Source organism: Monodelphis domestica, chromosome 6 (genome assembly GCF_027887165.1).
Source record: "Monodelphis domestica isolate mMonDom1 chromosome 6, mMonDom1.pri, whole genome shotgun sequence".
In the NCBI taxonomy this organism is placed as follows: domain Eukaryota; kingdom Metazoa; phylum Chordata; class Mammalia; order Didelphimorphia; family Didelphidae; genus Monodelphis; species Monodelphis domestica.
The window spans coordinates 80,862,635-80,883,914 of NC_077232.1; the positions used below are offsets into that span (position 1 = coordinate 80,862,635).

The window sequence follows — 21,280 nt, forward strand, 5'->3', positions numbered from 1 at the left end:
CTTTGTCTTGCAAAATATTTTATACCTAATTTTGGGTGCTAATTAACCCAGAATGAGACAAGGAAACATCCCTCTGCTTTGCTCCCTATGTAATCACATCTTTATTTTATAACTCAAAAAAGGAGACAAAATCTGTTATCTTGCAGGTATAGAAAGCATGTATCAGTGAGTAAGGGCTGCAAAAATAGTGTTTTCTTTGTTATTTCAGTTTTTTCAGATTGTATCTGAGTCTAGAAATAAAGCTGTAGAAAATGGTTTCAGGATTTATCATGAAAAGGAGGATTGTAGAAACTGAGAAAGCAAAGATGACCATGATAGAAAGATTGTCCTGGTAAAAACATCTATAATCTATAGATTATGGCTAGAAAAGGTAGGATATTTATATTCCTGAGTATATCAGCATTTGAGTGACTATTTGGTACATATCACTGTGCACCAAATTTGTACAACATTAAGAAGATTCTACACTGAAATTAATTTTTCAATTTTCAAATCATTTTGTTTTGCAAATAAAAGCCACTTAGGTTAGAATTAGTCATATATGAATGATCTTAAATTTAAAATGAATATAGTTGGTGCTTTTACCAGAGCCCCTTCAGTATTTCTCCGTGCCTGTTCATTTCCCTTTTATCATTACACACTATTCACTTCTGCCTGTTACCTACTTACAGTAAAATCCATACTCGGAAATTTGAAAATTGATTAATCTTTTGCAAATTCTAAGCTTTTTACACTATAGTTATGATTCTAGTGTTTAGCTATGTTTCAGCAGAATTGGAAAAGGTTCCATGGAGTTGTTTTATTCTGGTGGCTCTGTGCATCCTTACAAGGTCACTTGGTATGAAAAAGAGCTCTGAGTTTGAAACCAGAGGAGCTGGGTTTGAACTTGCTCTGTCAAATGTTAGTTCTATGACCTTGAGCAAGACCCTAACCTTCTCTGTTCCTCCATTGCTTCACATGTAAACTAGGGTGAGCAGAGAATCTGGAAGGTCTGAGTCTATCATCTTATGGTATGATGGTACCCTTGAATTGTTGGCATACCTCATCCAAACTGACGTGTCTTTTAAATCACAATGAAAACTTAAGATGTCATTTCTGCTTGAAAATTCTCTATCATGATTTTAATTATTCTCATCCTTTGGTTTTTCCACACTTAGGTATTTAGGTTATTTTACCATACCAGGAATTTGCAAAATATGGTGAAGACACAGACTTTGTATTGAAAGAGCTGATAATCTTAATAAGGATAATAATTGTCATTTCTATAGTGCTACAAAGTTTGCAAAGTACTATACATATATCTCATTTGAGCTATAAAACAACCTAGCAAATACTATTGATAATATTTTCCCCATTTTAAAGATGAGAAAGCTAGAACCAAGACATTAAATGACTTGCCTATAGTGACTTCAGCTAGAATTAGAGGCAGGACTTGAGCCCAGGTCTTCCTGATTCAAAAGTCTAGCACTCTCCTCTTACCATGCTGCCTTTTGTATGTAGCTCTTCAAAAGAGACCAGGAATAAAGCTCCAAATAAATTAGATAGAATTTAATTGAAATTATGCTTCATAGCACTATTCCTCACCCATAGTCATAATAACTAAAATTTCTACAGCATTTTGAGGCTGATAAAATTTTTCTTGGTAATAGCCTCCAAGCCTCTGAAATGCTAGTTTATATATTATCCATGTTATACATTAGAAAACTGAACCTCAGGGGGAAAAAATTAAGAACCTTCTAGCTCTTTTTCACCTCTAACAGTGAATAGTACAGGTATCAAAGAGAAAAAACTGTATATTCCTTTAATTTAATTTAGGCATAATTTACCTTAAGTATCATTTCCTTGTCTAAGCAATTGATTGTAGTGATATTCTGTTAAAATTGTTAGTATTTTACTTTTGTATTTTTTGTTTTTTTCCCCCAGTTGCATTTTCTGTTCCTCTTTCTCCCCTCCACCCTTTCCAGTCTTTCTTTTTCTTTTAAATGGACACTATAAGCTCATCTCCCTTTTAATATTGGAAAATAAAAACTTGTTTTCTGTGATTTAAACTAAGTATATCCTAAATTAAGTTGATTTTTTTACTTATAGCCCTTGATTGAATCAAAGCTTCCTCAACCCACATTCCCAGGTTGGGTCAGTGGATCTTAATAGAAAAAAAAAACGGTTCCTTCCCCTTAGTGAATAAACCTGATCTTTATTGGCATTTTGCAAGATCTTAGGAAATAATATGAATGCTCTGTTTCTTCTGTACTTAATTGTATTTTGATGTATCATGGTATGAAGGAAATTCTTAAGACTATGATGATGGAATGTAAACCCAATTATCTTTTACTAATCTGAAAAGACTTCGAATATCTCTAGCATGGATTATGTGTTGCCTAACAACAAATCTGGCTAAGGTTGAAAAGGTGCATCTCAAGATTGGCCATGGTGGCAACTCTGAAAAACTTACACATGTCCTGAAATCGCCTTTTTTATTTGAATTTTTTTCTTTAAATAATAAAGTTTTGGTTATTTATATCCACTATTTTTTTCTATATTTCTATTTCCTACCAAAAGATTGTTTGTCTTTCAGACTTGGAACCACATCACATGATTCCTGTAGTGAAGATATGTATAGTACCTTATTACAAAGGTATCAACACTTGGAAGAAGAGATGGGTCGAGTTGCTGAAGAATGGCTTGAATGCCAGAAAAGAATAGATGATTATGTAGATGAACAGGTGAGAATTTTATAATCAGTCTTCTACTTGATAATATCTGTGGGGTGCACATGTTTTCAATGTGTATAATTACACCTTAGTGTTTGGTATGTAAACTTGAATAAATCAATCTTTATTTTTATAAATATATATCTAAAATAATGGGAGTCATTTCAGAGAAAATTCCAGAGTGATTTTGGTGTATAAAATTAAGGAAAATTGATGCTGACTGAGGCACTAAAATGTCAAGGAAGGCAGCCCACACTTAGTATAGAAGTTTAATCTTTCCTAACTTACTACTTTGATTTTCTTTTGGGCACTTTTACTGCTACTAATGTACATATGATAATATCCAGCTTCTTGTTAGGTTTCATGTATGTGTGTATATAATAAATAAATAAATAAATATATATATACACATAATTTATATCAGTTTTGCAATCCAGATGGTAAGTAGTAGTAAATGAGTACAGAGACTACTAGGTGACTCAGTGGATTGAGAGCCAGGTCTAGAGACAGGAGGTCCTAGGTTTAAATGTCCTCAGACACTTGCTAGCTATGTGACCCTGGGCAAGTCACTTAATACCCTTTGCCTAGCTTTAACCACTCTGCTGCCTTGTAACCAATACACAATATTGATTCTAAGATGGTAGGTAAGGGTTTTTTTTTTAAATGGTACATGAATTTATATACAAATACATGTCTACCTTCTTAACCCCCAAATCTAAGCAGCATCAGGGTAGGGTGAGGAATTGATTAAAAGGAATTAGAAGAAATGAGGTGAATCCCTTAACCTGTTTATTACCTGTGTTATTTTAGAGATGATGTGAATTATCAAATGATGGGAGAAAATTGGCCTGTATAATCAAAAAGGAATAATTTGAGCATTTGGGAAGACACTTAACATTTCTAGGCTTCCTACTCACCTTACTAGCTTAGTCTCCACTTTGTGGCTTAAATTTTAGAGATGATTTTGCCATAGATTACTATGCAATCATTAAATTCTCCATAATTCATAGCTCTATTCTTGCTTCTGTATGAAATTTGGGCACTTTACACATAGTCTTTAATTTGTCTAGTCTTAAGCGTATAGTAATTTTATAGATTTAACCTGTAGTTCAGCAGTTATTAAGAATCTCATGTTTTCAGAACATTGCATTAGGCTCTGAGATATTTATTTGTATTGATCAAGACAGTCTGAGAGGAAGAGGGAATGTATAGTGGAGTCTTCAGGTACTTCTGTTTGTGTTAATTGCATCAAAACTCAGACCACTTACAGGGCATCGCTTTTCCTCAGACATGGTTGTGAGATACACATATACACAGAGGAAGATATGTTGATAATGTAGCTTCCCAAAAAACAAACATATTTAAACACCTACTTTTTACCAGGCATCAAGGTTATATATATAAAAGTGAGACAGATTCTATTCTCAAGAAGCTTACATTCTAATGGGCAGATATAGAGCACATATAAAGGAATAATGGATGGGTAAAGAAATTTTAATGGATAATCATAAGGATCAAAAGTAAAACTATAGGGTGTAAAATGTAATCTTCTTTTCAGTAGTAGTGGTAATGATTTTATTATCATGCCCTAAGCAAGAGAGGAAAAGAGATGTGTATTTTCACTGATTGCTTTCCATGACTGGGATTCCCACTTGCTTCACCTCCTGGCTTCATTCAAGGCCCTCTAAATTCTAGTTCTTTTACACCTCTTTGTTGGTTATCTCTGATTTATTCTGTATGTTGCTTATTTGTACATATTTGTTTGCTCTTCTTCCCCAGTGGCTTGTTAGCTTTTGGAGGAAGAGACAGAATTCTTTTCTTTGTATCCCCAGCCTGCAGAACACTTAACTACTTAACACCATAGATATTTAACAAATGTTTAGTGACTGGCTGATTGACTATTGAAATTCATTTCTAGTCATCCACCTGTCAGAAAAACTCATGGGACACGAATAGGCAGTTTTTACATGATGAAATCAAGACTATCAATAAGCACATGAAAAAGTGTTCTAAATCTCTCATAATTAGAGAAATGCAAATTAAAACAACTCTGAGGAACCACCTCACAACTAGCAAACTGGACAATATGGCAGCAAAGTAATAAATGTTGGAAGGGATATGGCAAAATTGGGACACTAATACACTGCTGGTGGAATTGTGAATTGGTCCAATCATTCTGGAGGGCAATTTGGAACTATGTTAAAGAATGCCTACTCTTTGATCCAGCTATACCACTGCTGGGTTTGTACCCCAAAGAGATAATAAGGAAAAATATGTGTACAAAAATATTCAGAGCCACACTCTTTGTAGTGGCAAAATTTTGGAAAATGAGAAGGGTATACCTCAAATAGGGAATGGCTGAACAAATTGTGGTATCTGTTGGTGATGGAATACTATTGTTCTCAAAGAAATAATAAACTGGAGGAATTACAAATGAACTGGAATGACCTCCAGGAATTGATACAGAGTGAAGGGAGCAGAACCAGGAGAACATTGTACACAGAGACTGATATATTATGGCACAATCAAATGTAATAGACTTCTTTAATAGCAGCAGTGCAATGATCCAGGACAATTCTGAAGGGCTTAAGAGAAGGAATGCTATCCACATCCAGAGGAAGAACTGTGGGAGTAGAAATGCAGAAGAAAAATATATGATCAATCACGTAGTTCGATGGGGATATGATTGGAGTTTTGATGTTAAAGATCACTCTCCTGCAAATATGAATAGCATGGATAACCCAGTAAAACTGTTTTTCAGCTACAGGAGGGAAGAGGGAAGAGGCAAGGAGGTGGGGATTGGAGGGGGGGGGGGGGGAGAATCATGTAACCATGGGAAAATATTCTAAATTTTAAAAAAGAGTGGAGTGTTCTATATATGTTGTGCTCTGTAAGCTCTTTTCTTTTGGAACAAATGTGAGGATGGGAATATTACCTGATTCTGATGTAGATACTGGTATTCCGACAGATAGCTGGATAAATCAACAGAACTTAATGCCATGTCAATACAATAGGGTATACCTTTTTTTATTCATTCTTTCTTCCATTTAAGTACTGCTTTCACAGGTCACATACTCCTCACAAAGTTGTGTATATAATTTGTTTATAAGATTTATATAAAATTTTTTGTCTTAGACATTTTTATCTGCTGACCCTCTGTGTGATGATCACTGTCAGGCAAGAGGCATCATCAAGCATAGTGGGAGCTTTTCCAACTTAATGCCAGGAAGTCAAACTTGCTTTCATACTGTGATGAGGAAAGAAAGGGAATTCCAGTGGAATCAGAGAATCTAGGTTCAAGTGTACTTCTATTTAGTGTATTTGTGACCCAGGGCAAGTCACTTTCCCTGCCTGAGACTCATTTGTCTTTATTTTTAAAGTGAGAGGGTTGGATTTCCCAATATGATTCTCTGATTTCTCTAGTAGTGAGTACTTCAACCTTTGAGTGGAGAATTAGGGTCACAGAGCAGGTTTTGCCTCGATTATATATCATTTAAATAGTTAATTAGAACCATTAGGAATTTTAAGTTTCATATTCTTTAAATTGGTGATTTAGCTGATTGATATTTTTTATATATATTTTATATGTATTATATATATACATATATATAATTTAATATATATAATGCCTAAAAGCTAAACCAAAGAATTTAGCCACACATAGAGCATTTCTTAAATAAGATTTTTAATGTGTGGTGCCATGTTCTTTGGAATCGAAGGCTCTGAGTTGAAGTTCCACCTTTTTTTATAACTTCTAAAAGTAGTAGTTTGCTGGAAACAAGTCACTTAACCTCTCTGCACCCCCGTTTCTTTATCTGTTTGTTGGGAGACTTGATAAGATAGCTTCTGAGGTTTCTTTCAGCTCTAGAAATAAATTCAGTGTTCTTTTTTTTTTACATGTACATGTGTGTTTTTCCATGTAAGAAAAATGTTAATAAAGATTTTTAAATCATTTCAAGAAAAATGTTGGGGGAGGGGCAGCTGATGAGTGGCTCAGTGAATTGAGAGCCAGGTCTAGAGATGGGAGGTCCTGGGTTCAAATGTGACCTCAAACACTTCCCAGATGTGTGACCCTGGACAAGTCACTTGACCCCCATTGCCTAGCCCCTACCACACTTCTGCCTTGGAACCAATGCATAATATTGATTCCAAGACAAAAGGTAAGGGTTTAAAATAAAAAAAATGTTGGGTCAAAATGCCAAGTAACATATTTTTATCATTATAGTTTTGATATCCATAGATTGTATATAATTTTGAAGAACTAATCAGCCTGGAAATGGCTAAGGATTAACATAAATATTAATGTTCATGTGTTCTGTTACTTAGATGGCAATGAAAACCAAACAGCGCATGTTAAAAGAAGACTGGGAATTTTTTAAACAAAGACGGTTTATTGAAGAACAGGTAATATTGTGTACCTAATGGAGAAGTTTTGTTTGACAAAGTAATTTACTTAGTAAAGTACATGGCTATTTCTTACTAAGACATGGACATGACAAACAGGCTGCCTTATTGCATTTCTGACAGGTTTCTTCATAGTATATAGATTTAGAACTTTTAAGGATATTGTTGATTATCTAGTTAAGCTCTTTCATTCTTATTCATGTGTTCCTAATTGAGGGGAAACTAATGAAATAATTCTTGAAAATATGTTACAACTTAAATATTTATTGTATCCAAAGATCATTATTTGAATTTCTTATATATTTTGAATACTATACTACAAGTTTCTCATAATAATATGTTTAGTCATCATAATTTGAAGCCAGCTTGTAGTTGAGGTCCTTGTAGTATTTAAGTGATTAGGTGATTGATTCTAAGATAAACTTATTTTATATTTATTGTCATTCAATAGTTTAGTTTTTTGTGAGTTTACATTGCAGAATTCTCTGTCTTGTACTTCACGTTCATCCAGAGAATTGTGACAAAAATTTTATGTACTGAGAAAATAATTTTAAATTTAATTTATATAATTTATAATAATACTAATAAAGTTATTATCTTGGATTAAGAAGTAAAGAAAAAACTGGGAAAAATCAATTCATATTTAACATTCATCATCAGTTTGACATCTAGAATTTTTAAAAGATTGGCATGAATAACAGTTATTCTTCATTAGATAAATGGTCAGGTGTATATAGTTCTTGGGGAGAGAAGTCATAAATTTCCAACTACCACTTCAAAAATGTTCAACCCTGACAATCTAAGAAATGAAAATTAAAGCAACTCGGAGTTTCCACTTAAAAGCCATCAAATAGAGATAATAGTAAATAATTAAATATTTATATGACTATGATTAAAAACAGGACATGTCATATTTTGGGGGGGAAGTTGTAAGTTGCTTAATCTTATCAGTCAGTAAATCACCAGGCATTTATTCATTAAGCATCTGCTGTGTTCCACGCACTAGACTAAGTGCTGGAGAATACAAGGGTAAAAAACCATTCCTGTTATTAAGGAGCTTGCAACATAATGAAGGAGAACACATTCAAACAACTATGTACAATTAAGACATATAAATTACAAATTCAGAAATAGGGTACAGTCTCAGAAAGCATTAAGATCAAGAAGGATTGGGAAAGACTTCTTGTAGAACTTAGGGTTTTATCTGAGGATTGTAAAATACCAGAAGACAGAGATGAGGAAGGAGAAAGTTGGAGACATGAGAGACAGTCATTGTAATGCTCAGATTCAGGAGGATAGATATCTCATTGGAAATAGCAAGGAGGCCAGTGTCTTGGGTCTCTGAGCATATTAAGGAGAATAAGATTTAAGATGCCTGGGAAAGGGTGGAGGAATAGGCTTTGAATGTTGGAAAATTATATATTTGGTCCTGAGAGTGAGAGAGAGCTATGACATTTATTGAATTGGGCTTGACATAGTCATACCTGTGCTTTCATAAGATCATTTTGGCAGTTACTAGAGAATGGAGTGGAGTGGAGAGATAATGCCTGATGGTTGGTTTTCCTGTCACAAGACTGATGTAAAGGGAAAGAAACACATCTAGAAAAGCAGGCCACATATATCTGGACTTACAACTTGTGTAGACATTACTGATGTCTGCTATATGTAGAAGTGATGGAGGTCCAAAAAATCAATTCTGCTATGTTAAAAAAACATTCATGTCCTTTGTGACAGGGTCAGCAGGAAAGACACTTGTATGCTACATATCCTTGTTATAGCATTGTTTATATATTCTCTCTCTCTTTCTCTCTCTCTCTCTTCTCTCTCTCTCTCTCTCTCTCTCTCTCTCTCTCCCTCTCCCTCTCCCTCTCCCTCTCCCTCTCCCTCTCTTTCTCTCTCTTTCTCTCTCTCTCTCTCTCTCTCTCTCTCTCTCTCTCTCTCTCTCTCTCTCTCTCTCTCTCTCTCTCTCACACACACACACACACACACACACACACACACACACACACAAGTGTTTCTGTCAGTCAACTCTTGTTATAATTTGCATAGACTTTGGCACCATATAATACCATTCCCCAACATGTCCATATGTGAATCTCCAGATAGACTGTCACTGCTAAGGCCTGCAGCTGTGTGATACTATATGAGATAAAATATACACATATGCATATCCTGTGTATGAAGACATATATGATAGTTTGAGAAATATAGTGATTTCTATAATAATTTCCATTTTTAATTATAGTTGGTTGGAAATGTGAAATTAAACTATTCTTTTATTTTCTAGTTGAATAATAAGAAAGCTCTAGCAGGAGAGAACAACTTCACAGATACAATGAGGCATATGTTGTCATCGCGTCTTAGCATGCCTGACTGCCCCAATTGTAATTATAGGAGAAGGTGAGTGTTTTGTACCAATAGGTAATCATTAAAGAATATTTAATCTTCATGTTACCAAATAGAGAACTAAGATGGCTCTTTTTAAGAAAAAGTTTAATTTTGTGTTATTTATAATTGTTTTTAATTCTTAATTAGATGTACTTGTGATGACTGCAGCCTTTCACACATCCTTACATGTGGCATCATGGATTCACCAATCACTGATGATATCCATATTAACCAACTTCCACTGCAAGTTGATTCTGCTCCTGACTATCTTTCTGAGATGCGCCCACCTAGCATGTCATCAGCAAGCTCAGGGTCAGGTTCCAGCTCTCCCATTACAATTCAGCAACATCCTAGACTCATCCTCACAGACAATGGCTCTGCCCCAAATTTGTAAGTCTTGATTTTTTTTTTGTTGAAGTATCATTATAAGAAATATGAAAGATGTCTTTTATTGATATAGCTATATAAGGTAAAAAAGTTATCTAAAGATAAATCTTAATTTTTTTCTGAAAAGCAGCTTGTAAAAGAAACTAGAGAACAATATCGCCTTTACTTTTATATATGACCTTATATAGAGAGCATTAACTTCTTTGTTAAATAGGAAAAAAACAAAACAAAACCTGATATCAGTTAAAGAAAAGCATATTAGTAGGCAATACCCATATCATTTTAGTGTGAAAATGAATGACCTTTTTGTTATACTTTCTCTCTTTAAAAATAATGACATTTTAACAGAAAGCAGCATATATTTTTTCAGTTTTCAGTTTTTGTTAAAGCTCCCTATAATATAATCTGGAATTAATTAAATTATGCCAATTAATTTATATTCTAGAGCAATGATTCCAGTATTTCTTGAAGTTGTGGGACCCTTTGCATTTATTCAATTCCTCCTTCTATCTTGCTTCACACTCCTAAATTCTTGTTAAATGTGAAATTCTTTTTTGAATTTTGCAATAATATTCCAACATGTCTTAAAATAATGTCTCTCTCTCTCTCACACACACACACACACACACACACACACACACACACACACACACGAGTTTATACTTGTTAGGCAAAGTTTTTAAATAGAGTAATGTCATAGGCATTTCATGTCTGATGAAGTGGAAAGTCCTATATTTGGATCATGGCTATGCTACTCGGTACCTTTATGACCGTGGTTGGCCAAGGCACTTAACCCCTCAATTTCCTTTATCTACAAAGTAAAGAGTTGACATCTAGATGATGCCTGAGTTTGCTTCAGTTTTAAATCATATTATCTAAATATGAAAAATTGACTTAAGCGTCCTTAGGTTTCCTCAAGTAAACGATATAAACAAGATGGTTAATGGTTAATAGTTTCAATGCACATATAGTAAGACCTCAACCAATACATTCCCAAACCCTTCTTGTAAATTGAAAATTGTGCATAAGAGGGAATCCCATTATTTGTTAAGCATTTTTTATACAGACATACTTAGACACAATTGGCACAGTGCCAAATGGTACAGAAGGTGAGTTTTTTTTTTTTTAAGATGTCCAAGTGGAGCATTATGAGCTCTCTTACACATTTCCCTGTTTCTGGAGCACCAATGGGAAGCTGACAAGTGGGGTGTGACTGGACCTACCTGGGATAACCTCACTGCAACTCCAGGAACCCCTCATGACCAATAATACCAACCCCAGCCTCTGAGTCTTCAGCATATCTGTGAGCATGTTCTTTTCTGACATGGAGCTCATTATCTTCACTATTAGTGACTTGACCTTCCTCATAAGAGTCAACTCCGCATCTATGAAGCTGTGCATCCAAATGGAAGCAGGGACTACATCATTTCAGCATGCCTTGAAGAAGATAGGGAATCTTCAGACCCCAGTCAAAGTAAAAAATTTCATGATGAAACAATTAGCAGAAACATTTCATCCTTTGAGTTAATTTTTTTCCTCGTATCGAAAAGTTGTATTGAATTATGATGTATTGAAAAAACTTCAAGATTTTTTAAATTTCAAAGGGTAGTTGAGGATAATCTTGCTTACTATGACCAGATATACAAGGTGGGGAAAGAGAGCCAAACATCTCTTAGTAGCTCATAAAAAAAAGTTGCACAACCTACTATTACACAAAATGTCCCTTTACATAAAGGTCTAAAAAGTAGTCCACTTAAGTAAAGCAAGAACTATCTGTATACTAACAGTATAATATAACAACATACTATAGAAATCCATATTGCTGCTATTGTTTCCTTAATAACACAAATATAATTTAACAATAATTCTATGCATTTGTAATTGGACATTTTGACTGATCCCCTTGCTTGGAGCTCCAACTATGTATGATAAGACATTATCAGGATTATTGGGAGGAAGGTAGTTTTGTAAGTCTTAAAGAGCAATACTTCTGTGAGTTGGATCATATTAAAAACAGTGACAGCAACTCACATTTATAAAATGCAGAGCAAACTTATTTTAGAGCTCAAGTTTGCTCTCTTGTAATATGAGGAAAGGGGCAACTAGGTAGCACAGTGGATACAGTGCCAGACCTGGAGTGAGTAAGACTCACCTTTGATAAGAAATGAATTAGCTGTTGATGACATTACAATCTGTATTGGAAAGTCACACACACTTTTTCCAAGAATAATTTGTGTTGCCATTTCTTATGATATGCATGTATTAAAAGTCTTAATGAAAAATTTTTTTAACCTTTATCTTTCATCTTAGAATTAATATTCTGTATTGGTTCCTGAGGCAAAAGAGCAATAAGGACAAGGCAAGTCATTGCCTTGCCCAAGGTCACACAGCTAGGAGTACCTGTTTGAATCCAGGACTTTCCTTCTGCAGGCCTGACTCTCAATCTGCTTAATCACCAACTGCCCTTTCTCCCCTGACAAATAAAGTTTTAGTAACTTTTAAGATGAGGGAGTTGGACTTCTGACTAATGAACAGTAGTACTCTCATTTGTATTGCTGTTTTTATTCAGTTGTATCCAACTTTTTGTGACCCCATGTGAGGTTTTTTTGGCAAAGACAGTGGAATAATTTGTTATTTTCTTCTCCAGCTCATTTTACATATGAGGAAACTGATACAAAGGGAGTTAAGTGACTTGCCTATGGTCACACAGCTAGCGAATGACTGGGGCTAGATTTGAACTTAAGAAGATGAGTCTTCCTGACTCTCGGTCTGGCATTCTATCCACTGTACTACCAAAGCTGCTTCTTTCTTTATATTACAAAAGAGCAAACTTGACCTCTAAGCAGTGAAAAGATGTGTCCATGTTTGGATAACTATTAAGTACTTGAGAGCAGGATTTGTGAGTATCAAGTAAAAATGTAATGACAACTGGGATTGAGTTTTAAAATTCTTAAGTTTTAAAATTTGTAAAATTGTGTAATGGAACCTATACTAAGGATTTGGAATATTGTTAAGAATTTCAGGATTTTTTACTAAATTGTGATATTGAATCTTTCCAAAATATGTACTTTGTGCAAGCATGATTCTGCTAAAATTGTAAATATGTGTTCAGATGTAAATGTGTGTTTAGAAGCAATTTCTTAGAATTTGATCCTGTTTACTCGCAAATGATCTATGATTTGTACTATAAACTAAATGTTTGAGGTAAATTGACAATGTGTAAAAGATATAATGTATGTGGATAATGTAATTGTTAATAAAATTGATAGTCTGGGTTCTTCTGAGTCACTAACAGCAGGCCCTGGTATAATGAACATTTAGAGACTAGGCAGTTTGATATGTAGTAGGATAGAAGTTAAAGAGTAGATACTATCTTTGTAAACTTGTAAGGCAATGAGAAACCATCAGAGTAAATAGGTAATACAAAGGTTTGTTTGGATAATGGAAATTTTAGGAACAAATTTGGGTTATTGAGAGTAATTCTCTCTAAGCTATAATAGGTGAAAGTTGTCATGTAAGGCAGAAGGGCTTTTGGGATCTCAACTGAGGCTATTGTAAGTTTGAAATCCAGCTATGGCCGTCTATACTCAGAGGAAAGCCAGGAGAGGCTATCCCAGTCTAAAGCTGAGATATCAGGAACCTCCCGATTTAATAAGTAAGGCTGATGGTAGAAGTTCTGGCATGAGCCAGTGACACGACTTAGACTTATATGTGAAGCCACTCACAGAGTCCTTTTAGAATATGAGGACATCTTTTCCCTGCCTGCCTTTTCTTTTGTGACAAATTCCTATCATCAGCACAGAAAGACTTCATGTCCAGTATTCTTTGCACTATGCCATGCTGCTATCATCATTTTTACTAATAGTTCCTTTGAAGTGTCCTTTAAGTTAATTTTCTAGAATGGCCTTATAATTGTGTATTTTGTTTCATTTTTGCTTCTCAGTGGTAGTGATGATGAAGATGTTGCACCTTTGTCAGCTAAATTTGCTGATATTTATCCATTGAATAACTATGATGACACAGAAGTTGTAGCCAACATGAATGGAATCCATAGTGAGCTAAATGGTGGAGGTGAAAATATGGCATTGAAAGATGAGGTACAGTATGAAATTGGTCATGATTAAGAAGTGAATTTGTTGCCTAACTTGCATAAGAAGTCATGTACACTTTTTCCAGAAGGAACTCATATTGCTATTTCTTATAATACAAATGGCCCAAACGTCATAATGAAGTTACGTTTTAATAATTTTAAGATGAGGATCTTGAACTAGATGTCTTCTGAGATCCCATGAAACTCTCAATCTGAGATTCTGTGTACACTGATCCTAAAGATCAATCTAAAGAAGATGTGACAACTAGTCTTAAATTTTCACTCTCATCCCATTTATCTTAGTCCAAAAAAATCCATAATAGAATTATGTTTTATCTTTTCATTAGAAATTTCATTATCATGTTTGCTTCAGCAGCACATATCCTAAAAGTGGAATGATACAGAGTTAGCATGGCTCCTGCTCAAGGATGACGTGCAATTTTGGGAAACAGTCCATATTTTTTTAAATTAAAAAAAGAAGTTTAATTATCCACAATTTGGACTTCTGTCCAGGACTCTTTTTTCAATGCTCTGAGTGAGAACCAATGCTAATTTATACAGTCAAATATTACAAAATTGTCATTTTAGTTAGCTTTCTTATTATAAAATTAATAAGCACCAAAAAGATTAACTTGAAAATTTTTATTTCTTTAAAGTCTCCTCAGGTAAGCAGCACAAGTAGTAGTTCTTCAGAAGCTGATGATGAAGAAGCAGATGGAGAAAGCAGTGGGGAACCCCCAGGAACTCAAAAGGAAGAAATAACTCTAGGAAAAAGAAGTCCCAGAAAAGATGAAGCTAAAGTGGATAGTCCACCACCATCTTATCCAAGTCAACAGGTATAGGGTAGTTTGTTATTAAAAGTTTTTAGCTTGATGTGACATTTTCTGAAAAAAATTTTTTTTTGATAATACCATCAATTTCTGAGATTCAGATTAAGAAAAGTACTCTATCTCTACCCCCACCCCACCCCCAAATGCAGTATTAAATGTAGCCACATTTCTACTTTGTTTCCTTTTATTAAATTCATAATACCAAAACCCTGTTTTGCAAAAATCCATTTATCTTGAGGGATACCATAATCTTCCCAAAATTCTCCAAAGTTAATTTTATAACTAAATACTTCAAGGAAGTATTGTTTAGGAGGGCACTATCATGTCTAAAGCAGATCAGAATGCTTCTAACACTTAATAGATAATTTTGGAAAGTTAGTATATCTGGAAAATTCATAACCTATGCATAGACTAATGATGAGCTCCTCATTTAACTGATTTGGTAGCTGTTCTATTATTAGACCTTACTTTCCAGTCTGATGGAGCCTTCCACAGTTATAGTGTTTCTTTCAGTCTTCAGACATTACATTTCCTTTGTCATGAGGTAGCAGGGTTTAATTTTCATTTTTTCTTTAAATGTTCTTATAGAATAAAGACTGTTATTAATTATATAAATAGTAATAGAGTGTTATGTCTTCAAAAATATTTCCCTCTTTCTCTGTTAGAGATTTCCTTTTTATTAACCAAAACTGAAGGGAACCCTTCATAAAGTTTTTTTCTTTGGGATTCAGAATTTTTAAGATTTACACACATGCACGCACATGCACATGTGTGCATATATGTGTGTATGTATATATACATGTGTATGTGTGTGTATATGTATATCTATATATATCTATATCCCTAGTTTGGACATTAGTTCATTTTCCAATTTTTCTAGGACATTTAACCTATGTACTATTTATTTAGCCATTTCTTCTACTTGTTGAATAAGGAATAGGTGGGGGATTATTTTAATTTTTGCCACCTAACTACTTCAGAGATTATTATGAGATTAGTAGAACAATCTTGGCAAAAGTAAACTAAAATCAAACTAAGTCACAACTTTCTCTTGAGAGTGTAAAATAGTGATATTTTTAATTTTTATAGCTTGTGATATTTCTTTGTATGTTTTGTGAGTTAATTTAACTTTTTAAACTATTTTCACATCTTATAAATGACAGTGAAGATAATCATAATCTTCAGAATAAAATAATTTCTCTGGGTTTTATAATTAATTAACACATGTAATTTCCTACTTGATTAGAAATCTCTAGTCTTATACATTTCATATGAGATAAAATGGAAATCGATTGGGATTTGGGGTGAAGAGTGCAAGGGAATAATTATGCCACCATGCTTGATGGAAAAAACATCCAACAATGCTATTTCATTTTCAGAAATAGGAAAACCAAAGTTCAAGTAAGCAACTCCTATATTTGGGAAAGTGTTGTGCCATAAACCTATTGTACATCTGAGAAGTGAATTACAGATGAATAGACATTTCATTTTTGTTAACATCTGTTCACTTTTACTTAGTTGATTATGGTAATTTAAAAATCTCTCATAGTTGACATTGCCTCAGAGGGCCTTCATACTTTTATTAAACAAGCTAAGACCTTTTGTACTCAAATCTAAAACGATGAAATCTATATATTTCCATTATTTCTGTAAACAAGTATTACAACTTAGGAGTGTGTGTGATCGTGTTCTAAAATGTTCTATTAGTTTCCTTTGCAGTTTGGATAGTTTACTTAGGTTATCTAGACATACTACTGGCAAATCAGACCTGGACATGTCCAGTCCATTAATTTTAGCCACTTGACAAATGATAAAGTTAACTACAGTCAGAATGATCATGCAACAGTCTGCATTGATCATTAAGATTAACTAAATGAAAGGCTATTCAGAGGTCTTTCCATTTCACAGTTATACATGTGGCTTGTTTTTTCAATTTCTTTTATACTACTCATTAAGTATTTCCATTTTAAATGAAGCCTTCCAACTAATTATCTGGTCCATTTCTTGCTGATGATAACTAGAATATGACAGTAGGAACATGTCTGTCTTTCTAATATATGTGTACTTCCATTTCCAGAAATTCTATGATAGCACTATTATACTTAAATGATTCTAACATGTGCAAAAATTGCTTTTCAAATTTTTTATTGTGAAGATTTGATGATTTGGGAGAGGAGGGAATATAACTAAGTTTATCCTAACTCCTAGATTTGTATCCAGCATTGCTTGTGCATATTCATGCTTTTTTTTCATCTTTGCATTTATTGTTCAACTACTATTCAGAGATAAATTACATTTTGTGAGATGTTGAAGATAATTCCTTAGTTTACCCAATAAACAGGTAGTGTTTTTTCATTTTAGGCTGACCCAAGTCTAAATACTTGTGAATGTCATGTCTGTAAACAAGAAGCTTCTGGTCTGACTGCATCAGCACTAGCAGCTGGCCGTCTTCCTGCTGGTCATCAGTTTATGAACCCAGAAAAACCTGCACATCCTGCACTTCACCTTTACCCCCATATTCATGGACATTTACCTTTACATACTATTCCACATCTGCCTCGTCCTCTCATTCACCCCACTTTGTATACCGCATCCCCTTTTACACACAGTAAGGTAAGAAATATCAAAGAATTTCCATATATCTGTTGCTATAGTGATTTTACCACTTGTTTCTGTCTTGAATGAATAAATGTGAAAACAAGAATATAAAACTGGGTGGTTAGAAAGAAAAACATCCATTATTAGTTCATAGGATCCACAAACAATACTTTCTATATTCCTGTGCAAGGTATCTGGAAAGAAGCTAAAACTATGGCAATTTAAAGAGAAAAAAAACTTTTTTACTTGTTCAATGCCCTTATTTTATAGATGAAGAAACTAAGTCCTAGAAAAAGGAAAGTGACCTAGGTCTAAGGCCACAAAGCTCCAAATTTAGTAGGGCAGAATTAGAATTATAGCATGGTTTAAAAATAAAAGTCAACATTAGCATCTGCATTTGTGATCTATTTCTTGCTTACTATGAATGCCATAGGGGAGGAAATCTATCTTGCTTTTTTCCCTGGCATCTAACAGTGAGCCCTTAATAAATATGTATTTTCTGTTTTAGTTTGTTTTAATTTAATATAATTAATATAAATTATAATTGACTAAATTATTTAGACTCCTGGTGATAATTCTGTTGTCGTGTTATACTGTAATTTTGTTTGAATATATCAGTCTGATAAAATGAGTTTAAAGGTTTTTATTGAACACTTTACTTTTTTTAATAAGATACAATATTTTTTGTATATACTTAAAATTTTTCTTTTCATAGTCTGTCATTACTTCAACCCAACTTTGAGCATTCATTCCCTATCAATGGGTTAATAAGGTTGGAGAACAGTCACTTTGCATTCCGAATTTCAGTTTTGTATTGCTTGGGAGCAAAGTTGTGTCTGGACATTGCAAAATGTGCTGCCATGCTTATTTCTTGGTAGGGTTTTCTAAAAGTTACACGTTTGATCTCTACTCTTCAAAATCAACAAAATCTTATATTCCAATAGGACATTATTATAGGTAAAGACAATCATTAATACTTTCCTTGTTTATAGATATTGAATTTCCCCTCACCCTTGCCCCAAACTGATACAAAGAGCCATATTATTTTGAAAATTCCATTTAAAAGGAGAAGCATTTTTTTCCCTGGCACCATTTTATTATCATTCATTTTAACATTTGTATAATAATACTCCTACCCATAGGTCTACAATAGCAGTTCTTGGCCTGTTTTTTAAATCGCCCCTTTAGCAATCTGATAAAGTCTATAAACTTTTCAAAATGATTTTTGTGTTTTGTTTTTACCTTTTGTATTTTTTAATAATTTTTCCCCTTGTAAAAACAATTTTTTGACATTCTATTTTTAACATTTTGATTTCCCCTTTCTCTTCTTGTCTCCATTTCTAGAGATGTTAAGCATTTGTTTTTGGTTATACATATGCTGACATACAAAACATTTTTCCATTGTCATCATGCTGTGTAAGAAAATGCAATATAAAGTAGAGAATGGTCTACTTTAATCTACATATAATAATATTTTAATGAATAAAAATTCATAGAACAATAAAGGATACCAGTTATGTTAAAATTCATAGATAGATAGATAGATAGATAGATAGATAGATAGAACCCTTAACTTTCATCTTAGAGTCAATACTCTATTCCAAGGCAGAGCAGTAAGGGTTAGGCAATGGGGCTTAAGGAACTTGCCCAGAGTCACACAGCTAGGAAGTATCTGAGACCAGATTTGAACCCAGGACCTCCCATCTCTAGGCCTGGCTCTCAATATATTTTTAATGGTGAAATTAAAATTTTAATATTTTTTTAATTCGTGTACCTTGGTCTAAGAGATTTGTAGGTAGAAGTATATGAGATCACTGACAATTCACAAGTTCATAGAGACAATTCTGATAAGTACAGGATTAATAATTCAGTAATAAACTACATGCCAAATGCTCATGTTAATACCAGAAAACCAAAGTAAGGACAATACATTGGCTGAATGTTGATGTTTATATTGGAGAAGTAAGATTTAGTCATTGAAAAACTTGATTTTTACCTGATATTGAAATAACTCTCTCTTAAGCTTTAAATTCTTATATAGGTATATAAGAATTTGCCTATATTGTCGTTATATCTTTCAAAAAACTACAGAATCCTCATTGTAACTTTGGAAAGTTAAATACCTGGATAAATGTAGATGCCAGAAGTATTTTTACTTCCATCATGAAAATGGGTCTGTATACATATGGAACAAGGGAAAATTATATGACAAAAAGTCCACAAAATCAATTATAGCTATCCATTTATAAACTTTTGAAAAAAAGTTATTGACAAGGGGATTACTATAGTACATGGATGTTGAACTAGATTACTTCTTGGGATTCTTCCATAATAGCAAGTAATATGAGTAGAACTTCCTGGACATACTTGAAATCAATAAAAGACTAGATTGCCAACATAATTATGTACTTTAATTCTCTTGATTAAAGGTATAGTTTATTTTTTAATATTTATTCATAGTTTAAAACATACATATGTTTTGAAGATTATCTAAAATTCTTGAAACTCATGAAAACATTGCCATCATTATTTACTTCTGAGTCTGTATCTTCTTCAAGATTCTGAAGCAGTATTTATTGCTGTCAATACCTAATATAGTTAATTCTGGATTTTTGCTTACTTTAATAAAAAAAAACAAAACCATACCTTCCATCTTAGAATGAATACTATATATTGGTTCCAAGGCAGAAGAGCAGTAAGGGCTAGGCAGTGGGGGTTAAGTGACTTGCCTAGGATCACACACCTGGGAAGTGTCTGATATCAGATTTGAACCCAGGACCTCAGTCTCTGAGCCTGGCTCTCAATCCACTGAGCCACCGAGCTGCCCCCATTTTTGTTTATTATTATGTAGTGATCTAGGTCTGCCTCTCTTGTCTGCTGAGTCAGGTGTCCTGATCACATATTCAGATTTGATAAAGCCAAAATGGGCACAGAGAGATACCATTATTGCACATTAGAAGAAAAAACTATTTCTGGCATATTCATTTTTTAGAATAAAACCTAATTGGCAATTTTTTGTTTGGCAGATAATAGATGCTTAATAAATGCTTGTTGACTTCTTTCCCCTCCTTTCTTTCTGCCATTAACTTTCTTGCCTTAAACAACAGATTGATTCCGTGAATTATGGCACTAATCATAGATAATCCTTGAAAAACTACAGTTGGTGCTACAGATATAAAAAAACTGTCTTATAGGTGGTGGTAGTAGCATTAAAGTTCCTTATGCCTCTGCTCTTAGTCTGCCACAGAGACAGATTTATTTCTTAATATAATTTAAAATTTTGTCTTATGTTTCACTTTAGGGATACCTACAGTAGAATCCATCTATCTATCATAGTCTATCTTTTATGAGCCTCATCCACCTTGAATATAAGAGAAAGAGGAACAACAGTACCTAAGAAAAATCTCCATAGCATATCCCTTTGTAAACTTTTTTTTCTTTGTAAACTTTTTATTTTGCTTATTTAAAAATATATGTCAAAGACCTAAATTAAAAGGCATAAACGGATTCTGACACTGCCCTTCTGAAATGGGATTTGACCTCATTGTTTAGTGTTTGTATAGTTTCCTGGGATTGAGATTTGTTTGGCAGAGCCAAAAAATAGAAGTTTGATTATCTTATAGCAGTAAATACAAACAAAATCCCACTTAATTGGCATGTTCCTTTTAGAGATTGAGCATAACGTGGATGTTTATGGTTAATATTGATTTCCCCTCATCGTAGAGTGGCCAGAAATCTCTCTTTTGTTGTTGTTGTTAGAAATCTTTTGTAATAGGCCAAAATTTAGAAGGTAACTTTTTTTTTTCATTCCAACCAGTAAAAATTCTATCAATTCAGCTCATGTTGCCTGCCTAAATGTTCAACCAAGACCT

The 21,280-nt window shown here is 33.6% G+C and overlaps 1 protein-coding gene and 1 pseudogene across 6 annotated transcripts in view; both read left to right on the forward strand.

Moving 5' to 3' along the window:
• The window catches only part of FAM193A (family with sequence similarity 193 member A), a 245,035-nt gene that overhangs the window by 181,796 nt on the left and 41,959 nt on the right, over nt 1-21,280 (forward strand). For all 6 annotated transcript variants that reach the window (XR_008913102.1, XM_056803650.1, XM_056803651.1 and 3 more), the window contains 7 exons: nt 2,576-2,723; nt 7,038-7,115; nt 9,403-9,515; nt 9,651-9,893; nt 13,834-13,987; nt 14,637-14,816; nt 17,172-17,423. Coding sequence is in view for 5 of the 6 variants with exons in the window: in XM_056803650.1 (XP_056659628.1) it covers nt 2,576-2,723; nt 7,038-7,115; nt 9,403-9,515; nt 9,651-9,893; nt 13,834-13,987; nt 14,637-14,816; nt 17,172-17,423 (1,168 nt within the window). In the remaining variant the exon portion in view is untranslated. The remainder of the gene's footprint in view (nt 1-2,575; nt 2,724-7,037; nt 7,116-9,402; nt 9,516-9,650; nt 9,894-13,833; nt 13,988-14,636; nt 14,817-17,171; nt 17,424-21,280) is intronic.
• On the forward strand, nt 14,345-14,443 carry LOC130455331 (U6 spliceosomal RNA; annotated as a pseudogene).